General features: G+C 51.6%; 1 protein-coding gene across 1 annotated transcript in view; it reads right to left on the reverse strand.

The window, feature by feature from the left end:
- Positions 1-12415, reverse strand: part of DNHD1 (dynein heavy chain domain 1) — a 64755-nt gene continuing 52340 nt past the window's right edge. The window contains exons 28-42 of the mRNA XM_069553302.1: positions 12248-12397; positions 11822-12004; positions 11259-11690; positions 10572-11043; positions 5462-5734; positions 5099-5251; positions 4743-4921; positions 3660-4622; positions 3287-3473; positions 2999-3121; positions 2709-2910; positions 1899-1990; positions 1588-1737; positions 577-1364; positions 1-383 (exon numbers count right to left, since the gene is read on the reverse strand). Of these exons, the coding sequence (XP_069409403.1) occupies positions 33-383; positions 577-1364; positions 1588-1737; positions 1899-1990; positions 2709-2910; positions 2999-3121; positions 3287-3473; positions 3660-4622; positions 4743-4921; positions 5099-5251; positions 5462-5734; positions 10572-11043; positions 11259-11690; positions 11822-12004; positions 12248-12397 (4698 nt within the window). The 3' untranslated portion in view covers positions 1-32. The remainder of the gene's footprint in view (positions 384-576; positions 1365-1587; positions 1738-1898; positions 1991-2708; positions 2911-2998; positions 3122-3286; positions 3474-3659; positions 4623-4742; positions 4922-5098; positions 5252-5461; positions 5735-10571; positions 11044-11258; positions 11691-11821; positions 12005-12247; positions 12398-12415) is intronic.

Genomic DNA, 12415 nt, shown 5'->3' on the forward strand with positions numbered 1-12415 from the left:
CAAATCAGTCCAACTTTATTTTGGCTGAGGGCTCAGGACAACGGAGGGCTGCACACGTGGACTCTCCTTTGGATGCAGGTGGCGGGACTGAGCTTGGTGGGCAGGGGCAGGTGCATCAGGACCTTCCTCCTGTGTAGCCTAGTGGTGCCCAGGGGCCCTTCCAAGTACACAGGGCAGGAATACACTGCCAGGCCGCCTCGGGGTGGCAGGTCATTGGCCGCTGGGGCCTGGGCACTGACGCTGACGGGAGGCAGAGGGCTGGGTTGACTGGAGGAGCTGTCTTGCAAGGCCCCTGCTACCGGGTCCCACTTGGCATTGTGAAGCTGCAGTCCAATCAGCAGCAGCCCCATCTCTGGAACCGTGGGATGTGGGCTGTTCGCCACCTGGGGGCGCCAGAAACCGGTCAGGCAAGGCTAAGAAACTAAGGGGTCCCGGTGGAGTCGGATCAGAGAAGCAGGTGAGCTACTGAGGAAGTAGAACCAAGAGCAGCTAAGGTGAGGGGCTTAGCTACACTGCGAGGTGTAACCAGGGATATGAAGGGGCGGAACTGGAAACGAAGGGGTAGCACGAAGATACCTGGAAGTGCAGAGGACTGATCAGCTCCTGACGTTTGTGGGGGAGTTGACAGGAGCTGGAGGTTTGGCAAGCTGGGAAATTGGTCGGGGCGACCACAGCAAAGGTAGCTTCCCAACGCAGGGACAGCAGCAGGCGGCGCGGGTGGCAAAAGGCTGACAGGTGAAAGATGCGCTCTGGTACTTGGGTCCCCACACCCAGGTAGCGAAGCAGCAGCTGCCCACGGCGCGACAGCTGTCGCAGCCAGTGCCAGGGCGGCTGCGGCCCGGCAGGCGCGTGGGGTCGCCAAGGCGCGGGTAGGCGGCCAGTCCAGAGAGCCTGAGCCACCGCGGCACAGCGCCGGGCGGCACACGGGGGCGCGCCCTTCAGCTGCTGCAGCAGGCAATCCAGGTCCCTCTGCAGCGCGCCCACCAGCTGGCTCAGTTCCAGCACCTCCGTCTTGAGGAAGCCCTCCAGCGGCAGCGGCGCACTCAGCCCCAGCTCCCCGAACCCCACGCCAGACTCCTCTTGGCGCATGATCTCGGTCAGCTGAGCCTGCAGTGACTCCAGTCTCCGCTTGGCTTGCGCTAGGCGTTGCCGCAGCCGCCTTTCGGCACGCCGCGAGGTCCCGCGGGCCGCGGGCACCCAAGTAGGTGAACACCGCTGCAGCGCACTCAGGATGGCGCGGCTCTGGCGTCGCAACAGCCAGGTCTGGGAGCCAGCACTCAGTCCGCAGATCCGGGGTTCAGGCGGTGTGGGCAGTAGGTGCATCTGACCCTTGCACTCCTCCAGAGCATCCAGCTCCTTTAGTTCTTAGGGGTTGGAGAGGAGGGGTGAGAGATAAGACCATCTCTTTCTACCCCAGACCCAAGGAGTAGTAGGCCTTCCTCTGAAACTTGAACCCATCATTATCCCATAACTATGTCAATATCCTCCTTTCTATACCTTTATTGGTACCTTTGTTATATTCCCTTGAGCAAGGTGGCATTACTGTGCTGCTTCCCGCCCCAACACAGATACCTGACCGCAGCTCACCTGGGCTGGGCATCAGAGTGGCCAGCAGATACTGAGGTGTGTGTGGCTGGGCTCCATTCCCGCTGCTGGAGCTCAAGCAGGCTCGAGTGAGGCTAATCAGGACCTCCCTGTCCTTGTCATCTCCCACAGGACCCCCATAGAAAACCGAAGCTGAGGGTGAGGTCAGAGCCCCTCAGCTTCAGTCCCTCCCATTTCCACCACCTCCCAAACCGAAGTAGTAGATTATGTCCCATCTCAGTGCTCCCCCAGCCCACTCCCTTCTGGGTTCTCCTGGGGGCTGGTGACTACATGGGGGACAGGAGGAGTCTCACCGGCCAGCTCCCTCATGGCAACACTAGGATTGCTAAGGCTGGCGCACAGCTGGTCTTGGATCTGCAGGACGTGGGTCAGGGTTGCTTGACTCCTGAGGACGGAGAGCAGGAAGTTGGGTTTCAAAACTGTTTATATGCTGAGGATTTTCACATCTTTCTCTCCAGCCCAAACTTCTCTCCTGAGCTTCAGACCCATGAGGCTTACTAGTCATTGCCACTTGGCACCTCAGATTTCCTTTCAACTGAAATCATCATTTTCCCCCACATCAGCCACCCAGTTGTCCAGCGCTGAAATCTGAGACTCATCCTTGACTCTTCCTTCTTCCTCACCCCATGATCTCATTTCTCGATACTGTCAGAGCCTCCCAAAACTATTCTGCTTGCCTTCAGCCCACCCCATCTGGTCCGTTCTCCACACTGCTGCCAGACTGATCTTTCCAACAAACGAATGGGATCATGTTTCTTCTATTTAAAGCCCTTTAGTGGCTTCCCACTGTCCTCAGGATCCGATCAGTCCCACAAGCCTTTCCTCTCCCCGCTGCCCCCCCAGTATGTCTACCTCAGCCACACTGAAGCCTTCTCTCTCCTGCTAAGCTTAGTTCCCTCTGATCAGAAAGGCCTCATCTCCTCCTGATCTGCTCTGCTGTCAGGACTCAACTCAAAGCAAGATTCCAAAGTCCTTGGAGAAGCCTTCCTTGACTTCTCCTTGCCCTCATATTTTGGAGCTCCCCAGAGATGAATCCCAGCATGGGAAAAATATTCAGTGTTTGCTGAGCGACTGACAGAGCAGGATGGGTGGGGGTCCCTCACCAGTGCCCCCTGTGAGCCTGCAGCTTCATCCCATAGAGTTGCCGGTGTAGCAGGAGGCCATGTAGGAGAAGCAGAGGCAGCACCCTGCTTGGGGGTTGCACAGAGAGTCCTTGCTGGACTAGCTCCACGCTGTCCACCAGGACATGGCCCAGCTCCAGGGACTGGTCCCAAAACACAGGCATGGAGTGCTGAGTGAGCACGGCTGGGGAGGAAGAAAAGTGCTGAGTCAGCACGGTGCAGTTGCCCTCTGGGCTCCAATCCAAGAGCCTATGGGGAAGCTCCTTCCTCACCTGGTAAGGAAGCAGTAGCTTCTGCAGACACAGTAAGCCAAAGACGGAAATCCCTGTGGACAGCAGCCACATTCCTATTTGCTTGTTGAGCAAAAAGCAGTTCTAAGTCCAGGTCCGAGACCTCTAGGGGTCAGACATAGGGCTGAGATCAATTGCTGGATAGGGATCAGACTTGAGGCTAAGGGGTCATACAAAGGGGATGAGGGGATAGACCATGAGACCCAAGTTCAAGCTCAGGCCCAAGTGCAGGATAAAGTCCTAGAAGCCATCTCTAGACAGCAAACCCACCCTTGGCTCCATCCAACAGTCCCAGCAAGGGCTGCAGCAGCTCTTTTGGCCAGTGAGGCATAAGATGACAGTTCTCCAGCACCAGCCATTCCCCCCTGAGCATAGCCTTGCGGAGAGAGCTGATCACGATGGAGACTGGGTCCCAGGTTTCAGAGCCCAGAGCTATCACCTTCAGATGCTTCTTCCCCTGGAAACAAACAACAAAATGGCAGAGTAACTCAAAGAGATCCTAGGATGACCCAAAGGACCCAAAGTAATGCCGCAGGTGACCCAGAAAGTCCCTGAGTAATCCAGAAAGATCCATGAGAAGGTTGGGGGTGGGGTGGGCCTACCACCCACCCCAGCCCTACTGGCCCAGAGGCTAGGCTCAAACCTGCTGATGTCTGGCAGCCAGCTTCTGGATAACGGTCAGGTGATGCAGGGTGGCAGTGGGATGACCGGGTGGTGGCAACAAGATCAGTATGGGCTGAGTAGCCTGAGTGTGTTCAAAGGGGATGGTGTGGGCACTCAGGTTTTCATCCAGGGGCCGGCCCAGGAGGCTGGTGGTGAAGGTTGCCAGGGTGCTGACCAGGCACTCAGGTCGCAGCACACGCCACAGGATCAGCTTCTGGAGCAGGCTCAGTGGGTGAGCCCCCGGCCCTGGTGCAGGGCCCAGCACACTGGATGATAGAGAGAGGTAAGCCTGCCAAACACTGGCATGGCCCGCCAGGGATGCACACAGCCCAGCAAATGGGGGCAGCACCTCTAACATCTCACATTCATGCCAGGTTCTCAGCCCTAGCCAGGCTGGTCGAGCCACACCTGGGACTGGTTTTTCACAGCCTATGCTGGGAGAGACTGCCAGTCCAGGCCAGAGGGCCAGCCTCTCCAGCTCCGGCGCCTTCCTTGCCACTCGCAACAGAGCCAAAGCACCCAAGACACCCACCAAGGGTACTCGGGTCAGGCCCAGTGTAGCCACAGTGCTGCCTAGTAGCTGGTGGGTCAGCTGTCTCTTCAGCTGCAGCAGACGGCAGGTTACTTCCTCCCGCCGGTGAATCTCACCCTTTATGCTGTTCAGAGCCCGCTTGGTGGCAGCCAGACAATCCTCTGGACTCATATGGAAAAGTGGTAGTAGGTTCTGCAGTGAGCTAAGAGCCTTTATGATGGTCATGCCATGCCAGACCACACGCCGATAGGGTGCCCACACTGCTACCTCCTTCAGCCTCAGCTCTTCTAGGTCCTCTAAATGGGCATGCAGCCGACACAGCTCCCCCTGGGCCCTCACCACGTCTCGCAGGAACTTGGCTGGTCTCTGACGCCATGGGCCCTGGAGCAGTAGCATCAGCAGCAGCCGCTCCTACAAACAGTCACTTATTGCATAATCTGGTCCTTCTCCATGTAGTTCCCCGCTTGGTGACATTCATCTCCACCCCCATACCGGAGCCCATCCCAACCCACAGACTGAATCTCCAGGCACCTCAACAACCACTGCAGCTTCCCAGGAGTCCAGGAATCTGACAGTCAGGTCCCACCAGTGGGTCTCGAGCTCAGGACGCTCTGTGCACAAGATTTCCCGCAGCATCCGTTCTTCTAGGATTTCCGTGTTCACACCCAGGTCCAGCACATTCAGCCCCTTCAGCAATTCACAGCCTAGCACTTGGAGTCACACAGGAGAAATGCTTAACCCCTTCCCTTTGGCAGAGCCAGGGGTGAGGGGCCCAGGGAGCGTGGCTACTGGCTATGGTCCTGAGCCCGCTCTAGGTCAGAATGAGTGAAGCTCAGGCCCTGGTGTGTCCACAAAGCCTTGCTGGCAACTCACCCACTGGGCCTCACCTTTTTCCAAGGCATTGAGGGGGACAGCAGTACTCAGATAGAGGCAGAAGCCAGGCTGCACCTGGGGTGGGCTCAGCTGTTCCCGCTGAAGTAGCCATTGCAGTTCTGGGCAGTCTAGGCCCAGCTCCATGTTGGTCAATAGCACGGGCAGGCCTGTGCAGGGGAGACAAGGACACCTTACCCGCCATGTCAGCACCTGGGTGCCCCCATGCACTACGTCTGGCTCCAACCCAGGGTTCTTCCAGAGGATTAGTGCCTGGGGTGAAGGCAAGGGTGGAGGTCAGACTGGGGATTGAGAGGCCTGTGGGGCCACTGAGTAGGGGAGGACACAGGAGACCTTGGGCGGACAGCATGCGTTCTCACCATGGGCAGCTGCCTCCTGGAGCTGAGGCCCCAGCTCTGGGCTGGCGCCTGAGAAGACTTGGAGGTCCAGAGGGGGTGGGGACTGAGGTCCCTCCTCATCCTGCTGTTCTTTCTCCTCTTGCTCCTGCTGCCCTTCCTTTTTCTCCTTCGTCTCCTTGATTCTCTTTTCTTCTGCCTTCTGCTCCTTTGTTTTATCATACTCATCACTATCATCATCTTCATCTTCCATGTTCTCCTCTTTAGACTCTCTTTTATTTCTCTTAAAGCCCTTCCCTGTGGCAGGAAGATGAAGAGGTGCTCTTCTCAGGGAGGGAATCGGGCTCCTGGGGAGCCCTATTCACCCAAGGACTCCAGCTCATGAAGGAAGGTCTGGTCTGCGGGAAGACACCTTAGGAAAGTCACTTAAGCTCTCTAAGACTCAATTTCCTCATCTGCAAAATGGGTTGATATTAGTGCATTACTAACACCACATAGCGTTCCTGTGAAGATGACGTGAAACAATGCACAGAAAGCACTCCCCTGGCACCTGGCAAGCTCCCAGTAGAGGGCAGCTCCCAGTAACTATAAAATTCCAGGGAGGGGTTCTCGTCACCCCTGAAACTAGCTCCATCTCTGCCTTTCTGTAGGTTGGCTAGAAGAGTCAGTGCATTTCCCTTTTAGCCTGAGCTAATTCTGTCACTAACAACTATACAAGTCACCACTAGCATAGAGATCAGTGCCTGGAAGTATCAATTCGTGAAAGAAAGCCCATAAACTATGGCCTTGGCCACCGCATGGGCAGTGCTGTGGACCCAGGTTGTTGGTTAACCAACAGCTATCTGCAATCCCCTTCTCTTTGCCTCCTCTACTGCAGGAGCTGGAAAAGATAAATAGTGTTTTGTTTTATGTTGGGAAATTTAAGCATAAGTTTTTCAGAAAATTAAGTGTTTAAGAAATGGGCAAATAGAGGTTGCCAGACCCACAATTTGATGTGTTTGTTTCCTATTGCTTAACAAATTATCACAAACTTAACAGCTAAAAACAACACACATTTATTATCTCTCAGTTTAGTAGGTTAGAAATCTGACCAGACGCTCTGCTCAGAGTTATACTGGGCTAAAATTGAGACTAAAATCATGGGTTGCACTGCTCAACTGGGACTTGGGTGTTCTTCCAGGCTTACCATTTTATGGGTTTTGTTTTTGTTTGTTCGTTTTATTGAAGTACAGTTGGTTTATAGTGCCGTTAGTTTCAGGTATACAGTAAAATGATTCAAATATATATACATGTATTCTTTTTCAGATTTTCTCCATTATGGGTTATTACAAAATATTGAATACAGTTCCCTGTGCTGTAAGTAGTCCTTGTTGTTTATCTGTTGTATCTGTAGTAGCATACTTTAATATCTGCTAATTCCAAACTCCTAATGTATCCGACCTCTCCTTTCCCTTTAGTAACCATAACTTTATTTTCTATAAGTATGTCTATTTTATAAATATATTCATTTGTATCATTTTTTTTAGATTCCACATATAAGTGATATGTGCTATTTGTGCATCTGGCTATCCAGATTTCTGGAAGATTTTTTATTTTCCTGATGAAAGGGACACATACTGGCTACAAGCACCTCTGACATGATGCTTGGAGGGATAGTAGCATTTGATAGCAAATATGGTGGCTTTAAAACAATAGAAATTTATTCTCTTAGTGGCCTTGAGACCAGAAATCCAAAATCAAGGTGTTGGCAAGAATGCACTCCTTCTGAAGGCTTTAAGGAAGATTTCTTTCTTGCCTCTTTCAGCTTTTGGTGGTTCTAGGAGTTCCTTGGCTTGTGGCTACATAACTCCACTCTTTCCCTTCACGTGGCCTTCCTTTGTGCACCTATGCCTTATCTTCTATCTCTTACAAGGACACTTATCACTGGATTTAGGCCAGCCCTCGAAATCTAGGATGGTCTCATTGCAAACCCTTAACTTAATTATATCTACAAAGACTCCTTTTCCAAAAAAGATCATATTCATGGGTTCTGGAGGTTAGGATGAGGATATATCTTTGGGTGGACACCATCCAACCCACTACAATGTGATAAATGACTATACCAAGGGTCATAGGTCAGAAAGCTGGAAGATTCTGAGTGCTTGGAGGCAACACTGAAGCCCTATACCTGCTTATCCCAGTCCTTTTTATTGGATAAGAAGGACTTATCCAATAAAATAAGTCCATTTGTTTAAGCCATGGTGAGTGGGATTTTTGTTACAGGTAGTAAGCAGCAGTGAGGATTTTTCTTTTCCTTACTGGTAAGGTGGCTAGGCTATGTGTAGCTAAAAAGCTGGCTTATCTCATGGGACTTCTCCCCTGTGCTCACTGAACTTTAGTGGACTTAGTAGTAGATGCTGGAGCAAGCTGGCTGCACCTCTTCTTAGTGAAATAATCTCCAGAAAGAACTTAAAGGGAATTCCTTCCTTCTCATATCAAGCAGTGTTAGATCACACATGATCTGGTACTCATGCACCCTGCTGACTTCTAAAAAATGATTCTGTACATCATATCACATGGAATAGGAAATCACAGGCTATTGGATAATCAGGGATGCCTCCAGGTTCATCACAAGCACTTCTCTCCCTGCATTCCCTGACTGTCAAGAGTAGTCTCTCTCCCCCTTTTGATCCACATACTTCCAAGTAGGGGCTGCATTGCATGGCCAGTCAGCCTAAGCTCCCCCCAATACTATTTTCTTAATACAGCCCTGAGGTGAGGGCCAAGGTTTAGATGGATGACAGTTACACTAAGGCTTAGTGGAACTGGTGGAGTGGAATTGGAGTCCCCAGAACCAATGTTAAGAGACAGAAGCCAGAAGTTGGGGCTTAAATTCAACAACAAGAATATATCAAGAGTTCTGGCATCAGTTAATAGAGTCTTTACGAATGAAATCTGGAGGAGAAAAGCTAAGAGATTTTAGGAGATTAGCCAGAAATTCCCCCCATTGCTTAATTTTACAATACATCCTAAGCCCCCATACCCATTCCAATAGGAAGTGGACATTTATGGTATAACGGCTACCAACAGGGTACTCTTGCCTGACCTTCCTCTCACAGATACTTCTGGGGGACAATGGGCAAGGAAAATTATACTATTTATCAGAACTTAGGGCAGCTGAACCGGTTGTCCAGGAACTCACTCCAGTGAATTCAATTAGCCAGTGAAATGATGCTAATCTTTTACCTTCTGTCTGGCATTGCACAGTATCTGCTAGAGACCAATATAATGTGTGTTTCTTGCCCTTTCCAAGTTTCTAAACAGAAGTTTGTTATAGTTATCTTGATTTGATTTTGCTTCTCTTTGCTTATCAGGTGTATTCTTAAGGTGAGATTCACTTAATCTAGGATAGTTTACAGAACCACCATGAAAAGCCATATCCAGATCTGATCAAGAGATTATTCAGAGTTTCAGGACTCAGCATTGGATATAGCAGCTAGGGTGTCTCTTATTAGAGAGGGGGTAAATTAATTTATAGCTACACGTATGCTAGCTGTATAGTGGATGTTTTTGTAATGGTGTATGGGCACAACAGAAAGTCATATACTGGACAGCCAAGGGATGGACTGTAATGTTGACAGCAGTAAGACACTGGTGGTAGTAATGACTGCTGACTCAATGGACATGCATTTGAGCCAACTCTGGGAGACAGTGAAAAACAGGGAAGCCTGGCATGCTGTAGTCCATGGGGTCACCAAGAGTCGGACATGACTCAGCGACTAAATAGCAACAGCAGCAAATAATGACTAATGTTTCTGAGAACTTATTATACAGTAGGCACTGTGTGAACTCTTTTTTCATGAATTATCTTAATTCTTACAACACTTTATGAGATGGCTATAAGACCCTGATTTTATTGGCAAACTTAGGCTTTCAGTTCAGTTCAGTTGCTCAAGTCATGTCCGACCCTTTGCGACCCCATGGACTGCAGTATGCCAGGCCTCCCTGTCCATCACCAACTCCCAGAGTTTACCCAAACTCATCTCCATTGAGTCGGTGATGCCATCCAACCATCTCATCCTCTGTCATCCCCTTCTCCTCCTGCCTTCAACCTTTCCTAACATCAGGGGTCAGCTCTTTGCATCAGGTGGCCAAAGTATTGGAGTTTCAGCTTCAACATCAGTCCTTCCAATGAGCACTCAGGACTGATCTCCTTTAGGATGGACTGGCTAGATCTCCTTAAAGTCCAAGGGGATCTCAAGAATCTTTTCCAATATCACAGTTCAAAAGCATCAATTCTTCGGCACTCAGCTTTCTTTATAGTCCAGCTCTCACATCCATACATAACTACTGGAAAAATCATAGCCTTGACTAGATTGACCTTTGTTGGCAAAGTAATGTCTCTGCTTTTTAATATTTTTTAAACTTAGGCTTTAGAGAGATTAAATACCTCACCTTAGGTCACACAGCTGACAAAGTACAAATATTTGACCCAGGTAGTTTTTAGTTTCATGCATTGGAGAAGGAAATGGCAACCCACTCCACTGTTCTTGCCTGGAGAATCCCAGGGACGGGGAAGCCTGGTGGGCTGCTGTCTATGGGGTCGCACAGAGTCGGACATGACTGAAGCGACTTAGCAGCAGCAACAGTAGCAGCAGTCTGCTTATAGATCCCTGGTTACAGACCACTTTATTATATACTTTCTGTTCTAGAAATCTATTATTTTTACCAGTACAACCCTCAGCCCCTTCTTCTGGGAAATAAACACTCTTCCTTCCTTCCCCTAGAAAATGCTCCTTCTGATGCTCTATCCAGATGGGTCCCTGATCCAAGCAGAACCAATGGAAATATTTCCCAGAATTCCTGATAAATTTGAATAGGAAAGCTCTGAGTCATAGTCCAAGGTTCTAACAGTGCTGAGCAGACCAGGAAGTGGAAGATTATGGTCAGTCACATAGATTCACAATCATTGTAGTATGGGCCCAAAAATATACATGTGACCCGATTTATTAATATCATATTGGCTGAAGAAATCTGGGATACCTTGGCCATGAATATTTAGTGTCTTCATTGTGAAGGGGAAGAGTGCATGTGGCTGAGAGTGTTGAGCAGCTCAGATACCAAGAAGTGTTGTGTTTATTATCCCTGGATTTACCTGTGCCATTGGTGGGACCATTGGCCAAGCGTCCAGCCTCTTCCAGAGGCAGCGGCTTCAGCCAGATGAGGGCCTCATTGCCGGGGTCAAGCAGCAGGGGCCAACGGCAACTGAAGTAGTGAGTGCGGCTTCGCAAAAGCAGCGCTGCCAGGCGGGCTGACTTTGCCTGGGGCTTCATGTCTCGGTCCCACTGGAACTGTTCAGATTCGGAGCTCAGCAAGGACACAAGGCTGAAGGGAGAGCGTGTGGAGAGCAAGGGGTTCTTTGGCAACGTGGCGACAGATTTCTGCATCTGCTTCAGGGCCTGTGCCACGTCATCTGGGCCCAGCGGCTCCTGACAGCCCCTGCAGAGAGCCAGCCACTTGTCCAACAGCTCCTGGCGTCGCACTGGTGGGAAGGGACCCAGGTAGTTGATGGCAGCTGAACACAAGAGGGCATCTCCGAGCACCGTGGAGGAGTGACCCTTCAACTTCTGATGTGGAAGGGAAGATCAGACAGTGTGTAGGCCGGCGGGGAGGGTACAGGTGGAAGGTCTGGTGGAGAGGGAGCGAGGCAGGGTGTGGGGGAAAGCACGGCAAGGAGGGCAGAGTGGGACAGAGGGAGGCGGTGGGGGCACGGGGAGGGGCAGAGGAGTGGTCTGCAGCGCAGAAATGAGCTTCAGGGAGCAGTCTAGAAGGAGCTGGTTACCTGGAGCTCCGTAGTCCAGGAATGCATAGGCGTGAGCAGGGCAGCCTCAACCGGCCACTTGTGATGTTTGCCACACTGAGCCTGTCCCAGATTCTCGACCACACGCTTGTGGGAAGTTTGGGCATTTTCCAGATTCTTGGACAGAGCCAAACTGTGCTCTAGAAGCTCCTGGGCCTGGAACTGGTACTGGCCCAGGCGGGCCTGCTCCCGAGCCAGTGTCGCCTCCACCTGCCGCAGCAGCAGGCCCGTGGGCAGTCCTCGGCGCTGTGCCAGCCCGTAGCACAGAACGGCCCAGAGCCAGGCTGCCAGGCTTGCTATAGGTATGCTCACTGCCCGCAAGTCTGCATCACTCATGCCTGGAGCTTTCAGAGCCAGGTTTAACTTGATCATCTCTGCGTCTGTCATCTTCTCCTTGGGGAAGAACACCAGCTCCTGGGGGAGTGTGTGTTAAGAGGGGTGGGGGAAGACATGGATGCTCTGACCTTGCCCCAACAGCCTCGCTCTGCCAAGTTGCCGCTTCATGCCTGCATTTCTCCTCCTCCGTGGAGCCCCACATTTCTTACCTGATAAAAGTCCTCAGAGCATAGCAGCTGCTTGGCACTGGCCCAGCCTGTTTCACGGTGGAAGAGGTCACACAGAGCATCGGTCACCTGGACCACAGACTCTGGTGGTGCTCGATAGCTTCGTATCTCCTCAAAGTCAGCCACCTGCAGCTGGCTCAGGGGCCCCAGAAATGCCTTGCCCATCTAAACAAGGAGAGACGTGCAGCTGAAGTGAGCTCCCAGAATGTCCTCTCTTCCTTCAAGGTATTTCCAGGAGGGACCATCTTCTCCTAGGGTCTCCAAGGGACCACACCCCAAGCCAACCTATTACCTTTGCCCCAGGAGACTCCATGACAAGCCAACCCATCCTCTCCTCTGGGCATCCTAGGAGAGGTTGTCCCCTTCTGAGAGGGGATCAGTGCAGGGCAGGTGGTGGGAAGAGCGCACCTGCTCTAGGAAAGCCTCATACTGAGCCCGCAGGGCGTCCCGCTGCTTGGTCAGGTTCTCAATGAGGTTCTCCTGCTGCCGACACTCTATCAGCTGCCGCTTGTACAGAATCTTGCTTTGGTCTATCTGGTGAGTCAGTCTGCCAAGGCTCTGAGAACAGAGTTTAGG

Source organism: Ovis canadensis, chromosome 15 (assembly GCF_042477335.2).
Source record: "Ovis canadensis isolate MfBH-ARS-UI-01 breed Bighorn chromosome 15, ARS-UI_OviCan_v2, whole genome shotgun sequence".
In the NCBI taxonomy this organism is placed as follows: domain Eukaryota; kingdom Metazoa; phylum Chordata; class Mammalia; order Artiodactyla; family Bovidae; genus Ovis; species Ovis canadensis.